At 39.2% G+C, this 22,711-nt stretch overlaps 1 protein-coding gene across 1 annotated transcript in view; it reads left to right on the forward strand.

Annotated features, from left to right (window-relative positions):
* tent4b (terminal nucleotidyltransferase 4B) overlaps positions 1–22,711 on the forward strand; it is a 69,781-nt gene that overhangs the window by 27,570 nt on the left and 19,500 nt on the right. Inside the window, exon 2 of the mRNA XM_062023512.1 lies at positions 14,763–14,886. Coding sequence (XP_061879496.1) covers positions 14,763–14,886 — 124 coding nt within the window. The remainder of the gene's footprint in view (positions 1–14,762; positions 14,887–22,711) is intronic.

The raw sequence follows: 22,711 nt of genomic DNA on the forward strand, positions 1-22,711 counted from the left end.
TGAAACCTAATGGTCCTGTGGCCAAGGTTAGATATCTGCAGTTTGCGCAGCAGGGGGAAAAAAAAGGGATTAGTCATTACATCGGAGATCTGCCCGCTTGCTATTTTTGACGTTTCAAAGCAAACACACAATCGTGGTTTTCTTATTGTGCTAGTTAAACTCAACTTTGCTCTCTAAAAGTGCTGTTTTGTGCTTAGTGTTCACTGTTGGCTTTTGGCAAGGTATGAAAACACTTAAGACTACACACAAAAACTTTGATCATAGTAACTTTGTTATAGTAATAATAATCATAATTTATTTGGAACTAATTACTTAATTAGCCCCAATATTGAAGCATAAGTACATAATAATGCACTTTAGCGCAGGTGTGTCCTAACTCTAGTCTGCTCACGGCTCACTTTTTTTTGTCCCGCATCCAAACATGATACAGTTTTAGAGATTAGGGCCACACAAAATTACACATACATACAATATGATATTTAAAAAATATGGATGGATGGATGGATGTTTTCGTGATAATACAAATAACACAAAGCTGTTATGTAGCCTAAAAAAACGATGTTATTTAACGGTTTAGTATGTCATGGAACTAGGGATGTGCCGATCAGGGTTTTATGTTACTGATTTCAATCGTTCAATGAGTGAAATCGGTCAATACCAATACTGATCACATTTATTAACTGTACATTTTTAAATGTATTTATGATTAGTGCTAATGACAGTTTAACATTACATAGACAATATTAAACTAGTTCCTTATATTCTTTTATTACGTACAATTGTTTGAGCAAAACAAAATCAATAGTACACAATAACTAAACAAAAGCAAAAACTACTATTTACTACTTGTAGAAATCCTTTGGTTTTTGCCCTCAAAGTCCTCTTATGTCCAGGGAATTATTCCCAGCGTTTGTAAACATGAACAAAAACAACAAAAAATAATTTTGAGAAAATAAAATGTCCACCTAATTACTCTAGTATCGCTCATATACTGACTCTATCTGTAGTATCAGTATTTGCCGTACTAGTAGCCACCACTTTATGGTTGGTGTACTGACTGCCACATTGCGGACACTTCTGCTGCAACGTGGTTCCATCTACGCCACTTAAAGTTTACTAAGCACTTATTTCTTTGTGTTGTTTAAAGCTAGCTCAGCGGTTAGCTTAGCTATTAACATGTCTGCTCCTGGGGTGTTGGTGTTTAGCCTTGACCTCCAATAGGGCTGCAATGATTAATCGACTAAATCGGTTCATTAGATTAAAAAAAAGCTTTGATTATTATTTTGTTGCTGCGATTAATCGTTCAAAGTATGCAACTAATAAAAACGTATAACATACGAACCACATAAAAGAAGGTAAAACAAAATAGAAGGTAAAATAAAGTAAAAGTTAAATAGATGGTAAAATAAGGTAAATGACAGGTAACATAAGGTAAATTACAGGCAAATAAAGGTAAATGAAAGGTAAAAGAAGGTACATTGAAGGGAAAAATGTACTAGAAGGTAGGTAAATGAAAGAAAAAGGAATCTAAAAAAGTAGGTTAATAGAAGTTATTGAAGTTTATGGTAACCAGAAAAATATTTGTTTATGTAAAGTTAAAAGTCCTAACGATAGTCACACACACACTAGGTGTGGTGAAATTATCCTCTGCATTTGACCCATCCTCATGTTCACCCCCTGGGAGGTGAGAGGAGCAGTGAGCAGCAGCGGTGGCTCAGGAATCATTTTGGTGATTTAACCCCCAATTCCAACTAGGGCTGGGCGATATGGCCTTTTATTAATATCTCAATATTTTTAGGCCATGTTACGAAACACTATGTATATCTCGATATTTTTGCCTTAGCCTTGAATGAACACTTGATGCATATAATCACACCGGTATGATGATTCTATTTGTCTACATTAAAACATTCTTGTTCATACTGTGTTAATATATGCTAATTTTAAACTTTCATGCAGAGAGGGATATCACAACTAAGTCAATTTACCAAAACTGTATTTATTAAACAGTTATTAAGCAGTGGCACAAACATTCATGTAATTTCCCACAACAGAAAGTGCAAGATTGTCAGATTGTTTTATGTCTCTGTGAGAAGGAGAGACAAGAAAGAGTGAGAACAGCCTGTATTGTAATGCCCGCAGCTAAAAGCAACTGCGTGACAACGTATACTCGAATATCACGACATAGTCATTTTTTATATTGCACAGAGACAAACCCACGATGTATCGAGTATATAGATATATCGCCCAGCCCTAATTCCAACCCTTGATGCTGAGTGCCAAGCAGGGAGATAATGGGTCCCATTTTTATAGTCTTTGGTATGACTCGGCTGGGGTTTGAACTCACGACCTTCCAGTCTCAGGGCGGACACTAACCTCAAAGCCACTGAGCAGGGTATTTTCCCTAAAATACGCATTGAAACTAGGGCTAGGTGATTATCTGATCGTGATTGATGATCGCGATTCATTGATGATCATGCTGAACAGCTGTTAGCATTTTTGCCTCGATCAAACATGGCGGAAATGTCTGTTCGCAGTAGTAAACAGGAGAGCAGTAATGATGCTTGATATAAACTTGCACGCAACAATCCGCCTTTATTGACCGTGATCCTATGTGTGTTTGTGAATTTGTGTGGTTGTTTGTGTGTGTTTGTGTATGTTTGCGCGTGTTTGTCCGTGTGTGTGTGCGACCCCTCTTTTCCACGGTTGCGAAAGTCAGGCTCATCACAACGTAATTAATGTTCAATCAGCACTGTACCTTTTCCACAGCTGGAAGTGCAGCTCAGAAGAATAAAAAATAAAGAAATAGGACTAACACTAGCATAGAAGTTGAAACACAACATTGACAAGGAGCAGCAACTTGAGTAACAGACTTAAGTTTCACTGCAGCTCACCAGTAATCCTGCCCCGAATGCGGACTTGCAGGCACTGACAAAATGTGTTTGTGACTGACCTACAGTAATCGTTTCGACTAGGAGATTATCCCTGGTCAATTTTTCGGTACATCACTTGTCAACAGTGCGCAAATAATAGGCCATGTATATCAATTCATACTGTAACGACCAGCTAATGTTAATGTTTTATGTTCGTGTGGCTTGGAATTGATGTCAATTTTGCAAACACACCTTCCGTCCCTGAAAGGTGATTGACGGAGAATGAGGAAGTGTTATTGTGTGTTCGGCGGGGAAGCGAAGACTCACGGAGACGAAAGTGTAAAACCTGTTGGAATTGTGTCATTATTCATTAACATAGGATTGGTAATAAAATGTAAAAATAGCGTCGGTTTTTGTGTGATTTCTTCTGGGGGCTACAATATGTTATATTACTTTAATCCGTTTTCAAGTACATAAAAAAAACTTTTTTTCAAGGTGTGGCATGCCACATTTAATTACATTAAGCGGAAACCCTGTATGTATATATTATAATTAATTGTTTTATTAAATGTAAGCTACAGTATTCCAGTTTTTTAAAAACTCCAAAACCTGGGTCACCGCTTGCCGTTTGCTAAAGCACTGGTGAGAAGCACTGATGTATACAAGTAATTAAAAAATACAAATAATAATTTACTATTTGAAAGTGTTTTTTAGTAAATGTTAACTTGAAATAAAAATATTTTAGCATTCAGTACACCAATGATACTTTGTTTAGTGCGAATGTTTGTGATGACAAGCAAAAAAACTAAATAACTGAGAGGGGAAAAAAGTTTTTATCTTTACCCCCACAAAGCGTACCGAAAAAGAAGCAAAACCGTAGCCCCAAGACCAGGTACAGACTGTAGCGTGGGTTACCTCTACCATTGTACCTCCAGTAAACACAAATATAGATATGAACAAAATGACAGTTGCCAGCTGTGGCAAACATGTCTGTTACAAGATCCTGCAGTAGTACATAGTAGGGATGCAACGGTACTCGCTAAAATCCTGCACAGGACAATCCGCCTTTTAATACAAAAAATGTTTTTGTCATATTAATCGAGATCAGATGATATCAAAGCGACACACCCCAAGTTCTTCCAATTCACTATATACAGCCCTCAGTGAACACCCCTGCTCGAGAATATATACTCTGAAGGGGAAAATATATAGTCAAGTTGGTCATTACGAAGTCTTTTCACTGCAACAATGCACTTTGGGATGTCCTCCACTCATACAATTCCAAGCAATACCCTTCTAATGACATGCACTGCTTTGCGACTGAGCAGCCTGTTGGACCGCATTTAGCCACACAATAGCTGGCCATGTGCTTCCTCACTCATGTCAAACGCCCCGCATCCTTGCTGCACTGCAGTCTAGCTCGGTTACTGATCTGTAACCTTGTGTCCACTTCTCCAAAAATGTGTAGGCCTGTTTGATGCAAAGGGTGTCTTACAAAGCCACCAGAAACAATGCCTTTATTTATTGTTCTGCGAATGGAAACACACATTTTGACCTCTGTCTTACACCCATCACAAGTAACATGTGGAGCAGTGGGTCAACACAGTGTTACCACTTCTACTGGTATTTGTTATGATACCAGTAGTGGCAAAAGAGTAGAAAGGCGGTCATAACCGTAGAATCTGAATACAAAGGTCTGTTCTTCAATGCTCTGTACAACATGGCTGAAGACAACCATTGTATTAAAAAGATGAAATGAGAGCTACAGTTATGAATAAGTTCCCCTTGTTTTTAACTTGATATTGTCATATTGTCTTTCTGTTGTTCAGTTTTGGGACTACATATGTAATCTGAATCAAAATCAGAACTTTATTAATCCCTGAGGAAAATTGAGATTTTCAGCACAACCCTATTCAAGATCAGACAAACATTACAGGGAGACAGAAAAAGCATCGGGGAGGAGGAGTAAAAAAATATTCAGTCAAAGGCTAGACTCCAGGGAGGAGGTCCAGACTGAGGACAAGGGAAAAAAACCCTCATAGCCATAGCACACACAAACAAGTTACATAGAATCAACAAAACTTGCAACAGAGGGGAGGGAGTGGGAGCAACTATGCTATAGTCTGGGGTTTTTAACAGTTTGTACAGCAGATTGTTTATTTAATGTGCACTGAAAGAGCACATGAATAAATGCATTTGTCAAATATTACGCAGATTTTTTTTTAAGGACAAATTATCATATAAATATGTGTTAATTTAAGAGCCTCTTTATGAGCATCAAACATGAGGGAAACATTTTAAAATTTTCAAACATTTTATTTTTTTCCTGCGAGTAGCATAACCTAGCATGATGCTGCTGTCATAATGTGCGTTTAATGTTAGCACCATAGCTCACAATGTGATGCTAGTGTTGCTATTGCTAACGTTTGTGTCCCTCTGTCCTCCTCCTTATTGTAACGTATTGTGCTTGTCATGTGGCATCTGTTGCATTAGACAAGAAGTAGTGTATATGTAAAAAGTGGGAAAAGGGCATGATAGCGCTTCTTAGATCCACTGTTACAGACAGGCTCATTAGCATTTAAGCTACAGACACACAAACCAACAAGTTGGGTTTATTAAAAGTATCTTTAATCTGTCTAAATCAGTGTTTCTTAACAATAAGGCCGAGGCCCATTGTTGGGTTGCCAAAAATTATCTGTTTCTCAGCTCTGATCCGTATGGGCCACAGCGGAACTCAGTTGTAATTAGGACTGGACTGTATCGCAACATATGTGTTTAATATTGGTCGATAATTATTGATATTTTTTAAAACCTATCAAAAATAAGGACCAAGAGAACAATTTATTAAATATAAATGTATTTTTTAAATGTAATCTTCCTCTGATTAAAATCCCCTCAGTTATCAAGGCAAAAAGGAAATGTCAACACAACCGTGGAAAATAGTCAATGTAAAAATAATTCTAAAACCGCATTGAAAACTAAACAATCTCTTAAAGTGAAGTTGCACAAATAAGAAATACGAAATAAATGCTTAATAAAGTGTAACAAAATAGTGCAAAGTTTGAAAATGTAAACAGAGAAACCTGAGAAGAACTATTGTCTGCAGGTTTAGTGCCAGGGTTCTGTCGAATGTTGCTGCTTCCTCAAAAAAAAGCCACCACCGGCGTAAAACGGTGATTAAAATGAAGATGTAAGCTACCATTGATGAACTTCCTCACTCTGTACTTGTTTACATGCGTACTGTCTGTTAATATAGAATGTGAACTTTGCATGACAAAATTGTCTACATGTTTGCTGGTCAGAAGATACAATGAAAGAAACATCTTTTAAAATCACTACATACTTGTACACGAGGCATACAAGGCAGTTGTTTCGATGAGTATTTTGTCCAAGGCAAATATTTGAAATATTTGCGGTTGTGCGCATGCACACTCAATAGTATTGGGTCGGAGACATCAATAGGTAAAAGTTACCGATAGAACACCGGCTGTGGTCAAGGGTGAGTGTGGCTAAAGCAATGTGGTATTACTGATTAGAAGCACCTTGGTCTGACTACGGTCTGTTTAAAAATATATATATATAAAAAAAAACTGCCAGAATGTCGAGGTAATTTTTCCTGTTTTATCATCAATTTATTCGCTGCCTGTAGCACTCATTTATAGTTTTTCTTCTCACTCCATGCAAACAATCAACCACAAAACAGCAAGACTGCACAACCAAAATTGATAGTTGATACTATTACCCGATTGGCACATGTCACTCCCATTGATCAGTGATCACTTCCTGCGTTGCTTGGCTAGCAAGGGCCAAAGCCGTGTATAGAAAGAGTATAGACATTTTGGTTTCAGAGTTGCCATGTAGTCACGTGAGGGGCTTTTGACCAATCAGAGAGAGTATGACAAGACAATCTCTTAAATTATTGGTCAAAAGCCCATCACGTGACTACATGGTGCCATGTTTGGAACCAACTCTGAAAGTTGTCCATACGCTCTCTTATACACTGCTCTGGCAAGTGCCTTTGTCATTGCAACCAACCTTGCTTCGCCACTTCCTGTTTCTTCCAACAGAAAAAAAAAAATGTGTTGAACACAGTTTTTATTGATATTGGTAACGTGTCTATAATTGCGATATATATTGATATAATTTTATTGCCCGTTCGTTGCCTTAGTTGTAATACACTTTTCCCTCACTTATGACAGTAATGACCATAGCAAACAAACAGAAGAAGTCTGGAGCTAAAGTCATAGAGAACTTTATTAAGCGAAAACATTATGACTAAAGTCGTGAAGCTGTATTTTCATTTGCACTTTAATTTTATTATGAGTCCCTGCTTATGCAGTTTGTTTGATTAGTACTTATTTTCCTAATCAGCCTGATCTACCTTATTACCTTGAATTAGCGCCGGGGCGGTAATTAATTTAAAACCTCTTCTCATACCAAAGGCATGCGGTAAATTTAGGCCTGCGCTTATAAATTTAAAACCTCTTCTCACAACATCACAAAATTGAGTCAGCCATTTTGAATAACTATTTTAGGAGATTGACATCACAGTAGTAACGCTTCTGCACTCTGACAATGTTATCAGGTCAGTCACACTGGAAATATGCAAACATTGAAAAGAGATGTGGTGTTTATCATTCACAATCCGGCGCTTACCAAAGGCATGCGGTAAATTTAGGCCTGCGCTTATAAATTTGACTGTGATGTAAGGATACCATCATGAAAAGCACATTTAATAAAAAAAAATGTTATTATGGTCTTACCTTTACTTATAAATGAAGTCCATGCGCCGCTCCTTCTGAACAAAAGCATTGATAACTTGTTTATAGAAGTCTTCCTTATCTTTCTTCAGTTTTAAAAGTCTGTCTGTCTTGATGGAGATCTTCCTTTAATTATTACCTCCTGTTTCGATTGAAAGTCCATTTTAGAAAACTGTTGTTGTCACTTCTTCTGCAGCCGAGTAGTCGCAAGAATGATCCCTGGGATCACTAGCGCCCTCTACCACCACGAGGCGGGAGTCATTTAATGACTCATATTTGACACACGCAGCTATATTAATAAAACATTTTTACTGTTCTTTTTAGCATATTCAATAGCTTGGACCTTAAATCCTACTGAATAGCTCTTTATGTTCTTCCCTTTATGCGATTTTAAATTATTGAAATTAGCCTCCTCCATTTTGGAAAATTATGCTTTGAAAGGTGAAGTGTCACTCGTGACGTGAAGAGTTTGACCCGGCGGTAAAACGAGGCATATGCTAATTATTCTGCGAAACGAGTTTGATCCGGCGGTAAAACAAGGCATGCGCTAATTATTTTGCTAAACAAGTTTGACCCGGCAGTAATTCTAAGCATGCGGTAATTCTAAGCGTGCGCTAATTATTTTGCGAAACGAGTTTGACCCGGCGGTAAAACGAGGCATGCGGATAATATATACCCGGCGGCAATTCAAGGAAATACGGTAAGCCTCAAGTTTAAAGTACCAGTAGAGTGGAAAAGCAAGTTGACTTGATATGCTTATTTGTGTTTCATTGTATACATTAAACCATATCCAATTGTATTTACAATCCTCAAAGTATGCGAAAACACTGTTTAAACATCACAAAATTGAATCAGCCATTTTGAATAACTATTTTAGGAGATTGACATCACAGTAGTAACGCTTCTGCACTCTGACAATGTTATCAGGTCAGTCACACTGGAAATATGCAAACATTGAAAAGAGATGTCGTGTTTATCATTCACAATCCGTATGTAAGACAAGAACACATACAGTATGTTTGGCTATTTATGCATTCAAAATCGTAAATAAATAGACCACAATTGATTTAACAAATCGAGGGCCCTCTGTTACGCTCATTATACTTTCTCTCAAAGCATCCAGAAACTGCCAGCATTATTCCGTTTACATGTCGTTCCCTGAAAATTATCCTACTATGAGTGATATTGTTATTATAAGCGCCAACGCAGACAGACTATTTTAGCGGCGCATTGATAGCAGTGAGCTAATGCTAGCTTACCCTGCTATTGTCGACACACTAAGCCGACGGCTGCTTCTGCTTTGTCTCAAACTTGCTAAAAGTAAATTCTAGATTATAACTCATGCAAGATGGCAAAATAGACCCCACAAAGACGCTTCCTGCAGGAACTTTTTTTTTAACCCCTAGTGAGAATTGCTATTGAATCTTTATCCAAACGGTATATGTGAGTGTCCCTGCGGTCGGCATTCCCAGTGAGAGTGGAAATATTCCAGTAAGTGTTTGTTTTATTGTGGTTTGTTATTGTTAGTTTGTATGTTTAGCACCTGGCATTGCTGCGGATGCTATTGTCACAATAAAACTGTATCCATCACTCGGCTTCTAAAACTCATTGCTCATTCTCTTTGTGTTCGGGCTCAAAAATAAAAAGTCCTGGATCATAATTTTTCCATAAGTAATAGTTGTTGGCTCTCACAAAGTCTGCTTGATTAGCATTGTTGTTGCTAAGGAAGGGATCTTTGGTCCTAGCATGACTGGCTTCCTCATTATCTTTCAAAATGGCTCGGGAATCTCCGTGAGATTGATACTATTTTCATCATTTCTATTTATTGTCTTTTGGTGTCATAAATCAGACATACCGGTATATGATAATAGCTTGAATATAGAGGCAACTTGTTTTTCCACTCTACTGGTACTTTAGATATAAAATAAATAATATTTGTGATTAACACATGGTTCATTAGGCAAGGTTGGAAACTGTAAGTAAGTTAGATTTAATTATCTTCTCACCCTGGACACAGACTATTCGCCCTTCTCCCCTCAGGCAGGAGACTACGGTCCATCCAGACGCACACCTCCCGCCACCTGAACAGTTTTTTCCACTCGGCCGTCAGACTCATGAACAATAACAAGATCTGATAGCTCAGTTATAGCTCATTTTTATTACCTATTCTGTGTTATATGTAGGGTTGAGTATCGAGTATCGAGTATCGATTGGAACCGGGACTAACTTTCCGATTCTCCCGGAATCATTCAAAAGTTTAAATTTCGATTCCTATTTTCGATGCTGTCACGCCAATTTAGTCCGCCGACCGGAAAAAAATATGTCCGCCGAACCGGAAGAAGAAGCCGCTGAACACCAACGAAGAAGCGCCCACCCCCGGAAGTGTTAGCATAGCCGAGCGAGTCAGTCAAGCTCAAGCATGGATAGCGGGCGTCGGCGGTCGAAAGTGTGGCTTCACTTTACAAAAAAAATTGAAATAACCGCGAAATAACAGAGCTCCATGTCCATCAAGCAACGAGTGGAGAGAGAGCTGCAGATGTACCAGGACGTTCCACCGATACTTATTTCTGACGACCTTGCTACATGGTGGTGGTCCGGTGGAACCAACAAAAGACTTATCCTTTGCTGTCAGATCTAGCTTTCTCCTATTTATGCGTTCAAGCTTCTTCCACACCCAGCGAACGTGTATTTTCCACAGCAGGAGACACTATCTGTCCAGAACGCTCACGCATCCTGCCTGAGAAGGCGGATATGGTCATTTTCCTAAACAAGAACTGTCTCTGATTTTATACTGTACCTGCTGCTAATCTGGACTGGGTTTTGCAAGTTGTTTCTTATTGTTTATTTGCTTTTCTGCACCAGGTTAGCCCATCAGTGGGAGCACGGTAACATGTTTAAGTACCTGCAGCATCATACACTTGTGTGTGTAAATGTGTTTTCATGAGGTTTCCTGCAGCATCATACACTTATGTGTAAATGTGTTTTCATGAGGTTTTCAAAAATAAAGCTCTCTTGAGGAAAGTGTACCCCTGGGAAAATGTATTCATAATTTATAATATTTATATTCAAGTTCATAGATTTGATATTTATATTCTAGTTGAAAACAGCCCTGTGAGGAATTTATAGTAAAGTTCATAAAAAGTTAATAGAATTAAAATTGATGGAGAATGTCAGACTATTTCATTCAGAAAGACTGTAGGTTAGCTAGCTCATTTAAAATATCCTAAACTTTTTTTTGACACTGCCTCTTAAAACAATCGGAATCGAGAATCGTCAGGAATCGGAATCGGAATCAGAATCGTTCGAATTCAAACGATACCCAACCCTAGTTATATGTATTTTTAGGTTGCACGATTGTACCAATAAAAATTCCTGGTTTGTGAACCGGTTCTCAAACAATGGCGATAAAACTATTCTGATTCTGAATACGATTAAAATCTAGAGTATGAATACTAATTCAGTGTTGATATTTGAGTGGGCCTAGTGCCCCTTAGTAGTAGAAAAGTTAGGCCTCGAGGTCAAAAAGGTTAAAAACCCCTGTTCTAAGTTCCAGCATCAAGGCTGGATTACGGACAACACACTTTCAATAAAGTGTTGGTGGACTTCTAAGATGCATTTCAAATTGTCAGTTGTTTGGTTCGTGACTCTGTCAAATATCACTTAAGACATGGCATGTACAGTGGTTAAAAATGTTTGTCTGGCCACAGCTTGACCCTGGAACCGATTATTTCTATTTGTATTAATTCTTACGAGAAAATAGTTTGATATTTTTTTTAAAAACCCAGCAACAACGAGCATTAAGTATTGGTAGCTGCATATTTCTTCTTTGACAACATTCTCTGATCAGAGCTTGTCCGTGTGTGTGTGTTTTTTACCCAGTATTTTTGGTACTGTTTGTCCACCCCGAGAGGCACAGCCCTGCGTAGCCATGTATGCATATTAGGCCGGTCAGAGAAAAAAGGTCGTCGTATGTGGGCAGGGTGACCTGCTCCAAGGACACATGCGGCGTGCAGCCCGCCCGCCCTTGCCGCGTGTGCACCTTCTGCACTAACTTGACACAAGCGGGCCACAGCTGGGTTGCCATGTTTTTGTTGTCAGTGCTCCACTTCTATAAAACCTTCTGTCTACTTTTGTTTTCACTAATTAACTTCACACCCTATCAGAAATAGGTTGTTCTTGCTGGTGGAATGTTTATTTAAAACAACATTGTACCAGCAAGACTATTAATTAGTCAAAATTGCTTATTCAATTGAGTACCTAATGACTATTACACACTACTTGCCAAGGTAAAAGCTACACCCTGACACTGTATCTTGTTTCTAAAGAGGCCTGTAGTGGTGTGTATATTATCTGCCAGTACAATCGTGTATTGCAAAGCAAAAAGAGGTTGCTGCTTGCCTGGACTCACAGCGTGCAGCAGCTGCAAGCGAGCGCACCAAAAGAGAAGCGCCGTGAGCTACAGTCTGTCCTGACAAGCGTCTGGCAGCCATGTCTGTAGCGGAACCGCTGTTTGGGCCAAATCCCAATGGCGGTGCTTGATTTTCTTCCTTTTTTCCTCTGCTGCTGCTGACATCAGTCTCATCGTGTTCATTTTTCATCAAAAAGTGGAGAAAGGAATTGGTTACATTTCACCAGCAAGTGTCACTCCTGCTAACAGGGGCTCGAAGGGCCACGCGATTTTGCAATGCATTGTGGGGCTGGGTTGCCATACTTGTTGGACAAAGGCTTTGTTTGTTTGCAACAAACTGTATTAAAATGCATCGTACAAAATTTAAAAAAACAAGGGACCGTACCGAGACAAACTGTATCCTATTCCAAAGGCTTGCCACCTGGAAATAAATTACAAAAAAAATGGTGGAATTGACTCATATAAGCTATGAACATGTTCGATTGACGGGAGATTTGAATCAAGTAAAAGTGCCGCCAAACGTGTCTATATTTAGTGTACGTGTCAATTTTAATGCAGGTTAAGAATTTCAGAATGCAAAGTCTGTTAAGGCACATTGTCCATTGTCCAAATTGCACGTAATCTACGGCTTTCATCTCTTATGTGTCCGTATTGCGTGAAGCCCCCTGGCCTTGATTCATGGGCAGGTTTCCCCGATAAACCAAGCCCATATTGTTACTTAAAAATACTTTGATCACCGTGCAACCTCTCCAAAAATATAAGTGCTGCTTACCCAAGATTTAAAGTAAACAGACAACATGCTTTTTTTCCCCAAAATACTGCACGTTGTTTGTAAACTTGCCCGCAGATAGCTTGGCTAACTGTAACATCCTACTAAATGCTATGTGTGTAACTGAATAAAACATGCTTTCATTCAAATGTACCAGTCTGAAAATTATTTGATCACACTAACAGGTACCAGCTGATGGAATTGAAAGTGACGTTTGATCGTCTCACGGCTGCTATCCAGGCTATTGACTTCTTTCGGCTTTGCTTTCACTCTATAAATGAGAAAAATCTCACCAAATCCTTTTTTCCCCAAAGTGATCATGAACACGATTGTGACAGTTAATGATGCAGCACGTTTGCGCCATGTTTTGAACTTGTTAAAGAAAAGCACAGAGTCTTCCATTCGGCCATGTAAATAAGCAAGTCAGAGTCCAGCAAGACCCACAATGCAATGTGTTGCCTTATGGCAGCATCTATTCACTCTCTAATGCAATTTGTTATTATTTTTTGTTTTACATACACATGAATGATTCACCTGTCACTACTGCTAATTAGGGATGGATGCCGAATTTGCTGCTTTTGTAGGCACCGGCTGAATTATGTCGGTACTACCGGGTATCTATTCACGTAAAATCAAACAGTGCCATATTTGATACCTTTCTTGCACAAAGACTTATGTCCGGTTAGCGTAACGTAACGTAAATGTGGATGCATATGCAATAGTGCGATATATTCAAGAACAAAATATGGGGACGACGTGGCGCAGTTGGGAGAGTGGCCGTGCCAGCAACCTGAGGGTTACTGGTTCAAGCGCCACCTTCTACCAACCTCGTCACGTCCGTTGTGTCCTTGAGCACTTGTCACCCTTGCTCCTGATGGGTCGTGGTTAGGGCCAGTGTGTGAATGTGTGTGTGAATGGGTGAATGTGGAAATAGTGTCAAAGCGCTTTGAGTACCTTGAAGGTAGAAAAGCGCTATACAAGTATAACCCATTTACCAATTATCTGTACCGTATTTATTTATATCTGCACCTTATTGCTCTTTTATCCTGCACTACAACGAGCTAATGCAACGAAATGTTGTTCTTATCTGTACTGTAAAGTTCAAATTTGAATGACAATGAAAGAAGTCTAAGTCTAAGGTTGCAGACTAAACGGGCTCAAGGAAACAACAACTCAAGCAGCACAAAGGGCAGACTCAGCTAAATTCATAACGTTGCATTTTTCAATTAGTAGAAAATACTTGAACGTAAAGTAAGTCTTCACTTTTCCAAAATACGCTAGCTTGATGCTTATTACACATTGGATTTGCCATAGACAGGCCACTATTAGCATCACATGGCGATTTCAACGCCTCCGAATTTGGTAATTAAAACCACAACTAAGATTAATGTTGCAATCCAACAGCTGGTGTGTGTTAAGCACAATCCTCACAATATGAACACTTTGTAGGGCAAAACATAACACATTAATCTTCATGGATAAAGCTGCTGTTACGGTATGTTGTCTATACCATAGATAGCCTATACAGTAATGCCATGTTATGTCGTGGAATGGCAACCGCATTGCAAATGGGACCCATATGTAATAAGTCAACGAGATATAACAAGTGCAGAGAAAAGTTATCATCCATCCATCCATCCATCCATTTTTTACCGCTTATCGTAATCCGCTTAATTTAAATGTTACCTAAACATTTTTTTACTACCAAACGATTAACATTTATTAAAGCACTAAAAAGTACCGAAAATTGGTACTGTATCGGTTCAAATGTGAACGGTACCCATCTCTACTGCTAACAGCAGCATTTGTACGATTCTGAATGCAATTAGTCATAATTACTGGTCTCCTGCTTCTGACATCTCATAACTCTGGTAATTACAGTTCCTGTTTGAAGGCTATAGCGTGATTAGCCACAAGCTTTCAACAGATGTCTTTTTGTTGTTGTTGTGCAGGTTACATGAAGAGATCAGTGACTTCTACGCGTATATCTCGCCACGGCCGGAGGAGGAGAAGATGAGGCTGGAGGTAGTGGACAGAATCAAAGGCGTCATACACAACCTTTGGCCGAGTGCTGAAGTAAGTTTTTGCCCTGTTTCTTTTTAATGCTCCTTTTACATTGCATGGCACACACTCTCGCAAAAGTGAGTAGACCCCCACCCTTAAATGAAAGGCGGCTATGGTCTAGAGCAGAGTTCTTCAACAGGGGGTCCGCAGAAGTACTGCAGGGAAGCCGCGAAAAAAAAAAAAAAAAAGTTTTTGGATATTATCACCCACAATTTTTTCACAAATGTAAATGTCTTTAAATACACATGAAGATTGAGCCAGCACACTATCTTGTAGTTTGGGGGTAAGCAACCCGCTGCTCTTTAGTGCCACCCTAGTGGCTCCCTGGATAATTTTTAGAAAAAGATTGAAAATGGAAAAAGATGGGGGAGGGGAATACAAACAAACGCAACAGTTTGTACACATGTAAAATCTTCCACTCCTTTGTCTCATTTTGTCCACCAAAAGTTTTATGCTGTGCGTGAATGCACAAAGGTGCGCTTTGTTGATGTTATTGACTTGTTGGAGTGCTAATCAAGAATATTTGGTCAGCGCATGACTGCAAGCTAATCAACACTAACATGCTATTTAAGCTAGCTGTATGTACATATTGCATCATTATGCCTCGTTTGTAGGTATATTTGAGCTCAATAAATATTCTTTACTTTTATCCTCTTTGTATATAATTTAGTTTTGCATGTCTCATGACACATTATCTGTATGTAACATTGGCTGCATTTCAGATAGTTGTTTGTGTGCCATGTTGTTCCAGACCACAGCAAACATTACCTAGCTTGCCAAAGATAAATCTATTAAAAGAAGACAGCCTGCAGTTTCCTTTAACTTGGACACACACATCCATTCTAAGACAGTAATTTTCAGGAGTTATCTCATCCTCTGAGTAGCCTCTGATTTACTAATGATTTCTAATGTTGTAAAAATGTGTAGATTAAATATAACATTTCAACATTTCTGTCAACAAAGATTTGCTTCAGCCTGCGACACATTGTCATTTTGATAGTATGCTATTATACCTAATATATTACGTCATGTGTTGCATTCATTATAAGACTTATATACGGCTTTTCATTTTTTGTGGCTCCAGACAGATTCGTTTTTTGGGTTTTTGGTCCAATATGGCTCTTTCAACATTTTGGGTTGCCGACCCCTGGTGTAGTTGAATGTGAATAAATACTAACATATATTAAGATAGCGATTAGCTCTCTAAGGTCAGCTAACAATTAGCGCCCTTGTTGTCAACTAGCAATTAACGAGCCAGTTGTCGGCTAGCGATTAGCGCGCTGGTTTCTAGCTAGCGATCAGCGCGCTAATTACCAGCTAATGATTAGCGTGTTAGTTGCCAGGTAGTGATTAGCGTGTATATTATACAACACACGCAGTGTAATTTATCAATACTCACCACCGTTTTGGGAGCTTTATTTTGCATTTTATTTAGCATGTTTGAAATGAATGCACAAACTAACACAGTTACACACACGTCACTGTGAGATAGGAGTGCTCGCGCTACAAAGACACACAATGGACACACAATCTTACATGTATGTGTCAACATATTTGGACTCATTGTCTAATCAGCAACGTCCTTTTAATAATTTCCAGAGTTTCCCCTGGACTGCCAAGATACTGTGGCAATAAGGGTGTGGTTATGGGCGTGGCCACCATGACGTCAAGTAATTTGCTCTGATTATATTTTTTCTTTATAAATGTATACATATATTTAAAAACAAAATAATTAGTATTAACATATTTTTTTTTATCGTTTTGCCATATTTTCAATTGTTGCTGCTTTGTTGAGATTTTTTTCAAGTGTCTAAAGACTTTTAATGAGTTTTTTATTAAAAACAACTAGCAACAAATCTAGCATCTTTTTCTGGTGTTATTATAAACCGTACTCGTGTTTAGAGACTCTACTTCTGTCCCTCGATGTCCCAGACGAAAGAGGCAAGCTGCAGCGAGCATGATTTCTTTGCGCTGTTGCTCTGGTTATTTCAGGGCATTCAATCGATCGCAACTGGACTGTTTGGTTTGTCTTAGAAAATGTTTCTCCGCTCATCCGAGTAGGCTTCATCGGTTCGTGCTCATAGACATAAATTGGTCAGATCTAGTCGAGTGTGAATGTTGTCTGTCTATCTGTGTTGGCCCTGCGATGAGGTGGCGACTTGTCCAGGGTGTACCCTGCCTTCCGCCCTTGTGCAGCTGAGATAGGCTCCAGCACCCATGCGACCCCGAACGGGACCAGCGGTAGAAAATGGATGGATGGATGGATGGATGGATAGATGGATGGATGGATGGATAGTCTAGTGGCTGGTGCCAAAACTCCAAATATTTATGCTCCAAAAACCAGGAGGGTGTGCCTGGGCAAGAATGGTTTCGCCCTTTCGTAGTGAGAAAAACAACTGTTATGATGCAAACGAGCAATTTTAACTGTCAAAGCCAACGACAGTCAATTTACCCTCGTTAGCATTGAGGTGTTGTGTGGTACAACGATCGCTGTGGATCGACTACTACCAGTCCAAAGTAGCTGGGATCCCCCAAATAAGCATTCCATTTGGTTGTAAACAAATGACACAAATGGCTTCTGTGACCAGAATGTTGTTGGAGGCTAAATTGCAGAGTTTTTAGGAATTGTAGAAAGGACAGTGTTGTATGTGTATATTAAACGTCAACAATGCAGACATGCTGACAAGGCTCCAGACAATGGCTTGCGTTTTGTTTACAGCCGGTTTCGGCAGCACGGTTTTTCAGTAATGCAAAATATTTTTCTGTGGTCGAGTTTTCGGTACGTCACTTGTCAATAGTGCTTAAATAATAGGCTATATAAATCCATTATACTGTAATGACCAGCTGGTTTTAATGTTTTATGTTCGTGTGGTTTGGATTTGATGTCAGTTTTTCCCATCTTTCCAAACACACAGTTCGTGCCTGAAAGGTGATTGGGGGACAATGAGGAAGTGTTGTTGTGTGTCTGGGGAAGCGTGGACGGAGACGAAAGTATTTTGCACAATCGGTAAAACGTGTTGGAATTGTGCCCTTTGTTATCATAAGATTGGTAATAAAAGTGTAAAATAGCGTCAGACTTTGTCTTATATATTATATTACCTTAATTTTTTTCATGTAAAAAAAACAAAACATATTTTTAAGGTGCAATGAAAATGTTGCGGTGCGCCACATTTAATTACGTTAAGGGAAACCCTGATTTCATACCTGCTGGATAACTTAAGGACTGATTAAAACAAATTCAATTAATGCATTTTGGTTAGGGATGTCCGATAATATCGGCAGTCCGATATTATCGGCCGATAAATGTTTTAAAATGTAATATCGGAAATTGTCGGTATCGGTTTCGAAAAGTAAAATTCATGGCTTTTTAAAACGCTGCTGTGTACACGGACATAGGGAGAAGTACAGAGCGCCAATAAACCTCAAAGGCATTTCCTTTGCGTGCCGGCCCAGTCACATAATATCTATGGCTTTTCACACACACAAGTGAATGCAAGGCATACTTGATCAACAGCCATACAGTTCTCACTGAGGGTGGCCGTATAAACAACTTTAACACGGTTACAAATATGCGCCACACTGTGAACCCACACCAAACAAGAATGACAAACACATTTCGGGAGAACATCCACACCGTAACACAACATAAACACAACAGAACAAATACCCAGAACCCCTTGCAGCACTAACTCTTCCGGGACGCTACAATATACACCCCCCGCTTAACCCCTCCCCCCCACCTCAACCTCCTCATGCTCTCTCAGGGAGAGCATGTCCCAAATTCCAAGCTGCTGTTTTGAGGCATGTTAAAAAAAATAATGCACTTTGTGACTTCAATAATAAATATGGCAGTGCCATGTTGGCATTTTTTTCCATAACCTGAGTTGATTTATTTTGGAAAATCTTGTTACATTGTTTAATGCATCCAGCGGTGCATCACAACAAAATTAGGCAAAATAATGTGTTAATTCCACGACTGTCTATATCGGTATCGGTTGATTTTGGAATTGGTAATTAAGAGTTGGACAATATCGGATATCGGCAAAAAAGCCATTATCGGACATCTCTAATTTTGGTGTTATTTTATATTTTTTAATTGCATTTGTTTTTTTTACATAGAATATATATTACTAATATATAACCTATATGATAAAAACTTCTTGAAGAATGCATTTTTTGTGTCTTGAGCACATAAGTGCAGCCTCCAGTTAAAAAACAAAGAAAACAAAGCTGGTGTAAGGTAGATGCACTGAATGACTGCTGCTAAAATGACTGTAGAAAGTGGTACATGTCTTCGACTTTTGTAAAAGCATAGCAAAACGCCACAGGTACGAGCATGATAACATGGATGTACAGTCAATGACTGTCTCTGTGGTGATGCCCTGTATAGTACTGTTTTTCGCAAAATAAAAGCGATTTCTCTCAAATTTCTACAAAGTACATTTGCGACTTGTAGGTCCATTAAAGGGTGTTTTGCGTCATGAGCTGTAATTCTCGTAAAATCTCGTCCCGTGAGACTCCACTTTGACGGAAGATGGACGCTTTGTGATTCCATGGTTTTAGAGCTGTAATTGTTAATAGAAGACGAAGGCAGCGGCCACACATTAGGGATTTTTGGGTGAGAATTGTGAATGAGGAATTGACAGACGATTTGAGGGCCCCCTCGACATTGTTCGGGCACCCATTTTTATTCACTGGCTTTTAACCCAGCATGAGACTTTAAAACTGTTTTTAACTTTTCACTTTTTTAACTGTTTTTAACTTTAACTGCTTTTTATCTTACAAATTGTTCTTATGGGTCATTTGTATTTGCTTTTTCAATGTGTATTTTACTTCTGTTTTAAATGTGATTTTTTAGTTTGTCCTTTGCCTCTATTTATTTGTGGTGTACAGCCCTTTGTTCTTCAACTGTGGTTGTTTTTAAAGGGCTTTATAAATAAAGTTGGTATGGTATGGTATGTGAGTCTCTCCGAACCTGTAGGTTGGCTTCTATTCCCGGGAAGGGACCTGCGAGATGGCCCAGTGCCCCCTGGGGCACCGGTCGGAAGCGTAACTAAGACGACCCGTCTACCCTAATTGTCAGGTGCTTAGGTGAGCTCTAAATGCGGAAAAACTGTTTCCATCATCATGCTTTTGAAATACATTTCAATATCAAAACGTCTGGGGGGAAAAAAACCCTAATGAGAGCGTAAAAATGTTTTAGCGATATTCGAGAGGTTTTTCGAAATATGGGTGTTTCCATTAGCAGTTTCTTATTGCGAATATTTAGGTTATGCGCATTTCTAGGTGTTAACGGAAACGCAGCTACTTGCATAAGGCGGTCCGCACCACTTTTTAATTGCACTCGCAGTGTTAGTAGATCACACGCAACACGTCCACTAATAGTACAAGCTATTTTATAGATTGCACTAGGGTTGTCCCGATACCAATAATTTAGGACCGGTACCAAAATGTATATGGATACTTTTCGATGTTTTTCCAAATAGAATAGAATGGACTTTATTGTCATTATATTTGCAAATAACGAGATTAAGGATTCCAACTTAAGGTGCGGTAGTGGGAACAAATATGGGGTAAAAATAAATTACACTAGAGGTAATAAAGAAAAAAAACTAACAATTGAAATAAACAGACTACTATCCAATAAAAATAATAAGCAATCCTGTACAATATATGCACTGTAAAAATACAAAATACTGTACAATATACAGAACAGGACAAGAGTACCGGAGTAATGAATGACAATCAGTGTCGGACGTATTGCACTAGAAGGGTAATATTGCACAGTAGGGTATTAGGGTAGGATATTGTATAGGGGTGAATTATTATTATAAGTTAGAGTTCAAGATGGTGACAGCTCTGGGAAAGAAGCTGTCTCTGAGCCTGTTTGTTCTGGCTCTGATGCACCTGTAGCAAATAAAGGGAACTAGGAAACATTTTAATATTTGCTTTATTTTAACAGAATATCTTACACTACATTAACACTCACAGCCAAAGAACAATTTCCCAAGGTTGAAGTATAAATTAAAAGGCATTGAAATGGCATCGACCCTGAAGCGAACGTCTTCCATGTGCTCCTCTACTACGGTCTGCACCGGACCGAACAGCAGGACAGGTGTAACAACTACATTATTACCTGCCACTCTTTATAACTCCTTGTGCATATCTGAATGTCCATTTATTTAAATGTTGACCAAAGTTTGAAGCAAAAGTGCTAATACTAATCGCCACATTTGGCTCGGCGTGTTTTAAAGCAGCTGTTGTGAGAGTAGCGTGTGTGTGTGTGAATGGCAGTATGTGGGGTGAGTGACGTGAGTAAGTGAGTGTGCAAGTTAGGAGAGGTAGCGCGGGCATGTGCAGGAGTGTCAATAGCATGGTGGATGTCCGGTGGTGGAAATTATAAATAAAGTGACCAAGTTGTAACCAATCGACGGCCTTGTCATTCCGACCAAAGAACGGAGCTTTACAGACCCAAGGTCTCCTCCTCGACCACGCAGGAAAGGTGTAAAACAAAACTTGCTATGCGGTACCTCCCTGTTTAAAGCGTCAAACTTTGTTAGTTTTGAAGTCCAAATACCTCCATATTGTACTTCACCACCCTCTTTATCAACCAGTAGATTTGTAGTTTTTTGCTATTTTTCCTCTCCAAAATGTTATTACTGGTGTACACTTTGTGTGTGTGTTTTGACACAATCAACATCATGCGCCTCGGCTCTGTAGTCACCGCCGCAAAGCGGCACTCAGATGAAAGAACGGTACCGGTACTTTTCAAAGGTGGTATAGTACCGATTTCAATTGATTAATACCGCGATACTTTATTGGTACCGGTATAGCGTACATACCTAGATTGCACATGCTGGTATTTCGAGCTCTGTGAATCAGGTCGTAAGTCACTAATGCCTGGGCACTCGATGCCGCAAAATGATTCGCTGGCAAACGGACTAGTTTGTTAGGCGCAATTAAACGAGACGAAAACCAAGGAAAGGTTTAGTTAACGTAAAAGTGGTGCGTACGAAAACTGAGCTATCACCGTACAAATATGCACAGAAATATCTGCCAATCAGTGCACAGAAGTGTGTTGGCTACAGCCTACTGAAGTCTGTTTTTTTCCTGTCTACACACTTAAATGGCAAATAGCAGACGGCTGAGAACACACCTTAAAAATAATAAGGGCGAGACTTGCTTCTGAACGCTAGAAAAAAGTCTTGGCTCTTATCTCTATTGTCTTTGGTGGGATGCCATATGTGAGGTTTTTTTTCTGTCATTTTCATTACAGTGCAACATATAACAGCTTGTTTACTTGATAAGTATTTTTGTACCCAATGAGCATGCACCTCCTTGTTAGTAGAGACAAGGTCTAAAAAGGAAAACTCAAGGTAGATTGAGGGGCCTGTAGGCAATGCATTTTGTGATTGTGAGCATTGTTTCAGTCATGCAAGGGCGTGCTCCACTGCATGAGTTAATTCATTCACAAACGTAGATCTGCAATCAGCTTAACCATGTACGTGTGACAGGGTCCGACACACACTACATTCTTATACTACAGGTTTCTAGGCAATGAAAGGAAGGCGGTTTAAGAGGGGGCTTAAATCTATTTGTGTTCAGACACCAGTGTGCGTTGCCCTATAGAAGCTTTAAAAGGTGGAAGGTTGGACTTATTTCAGTCACCGCTACAGTGGGCAGGTTATGAGCTCATTGGCTTAAAGGTCTATTTTTAGATTCCGCCTCTTTTGATTTACACAACAGGAAATGAACAGAAACCTGCCGACCTCGAGTGGATGTTCAAATATTAAAAAATGTGCACCTCTCTTAGCACCACGCCTGTGCAGTTTGTCTG

The sequence above is a fragment of the Entelurus aequoreus genome, linkage group LG02 (genome assembly GCF_033978785.1).
Source record: "Entelurus aequoreus isolate RoL-2023_Sb linkage group LG02, RoL_Eaeq_v1.1, whole genome shotgun sequence".
Taxonomy (NCBI): Eukaryota; Metazoa; Chordata; class Actinopteri; order Syngnathiformes; family Syngnathidae; genus Entelurus; species Entelurus aequoreus.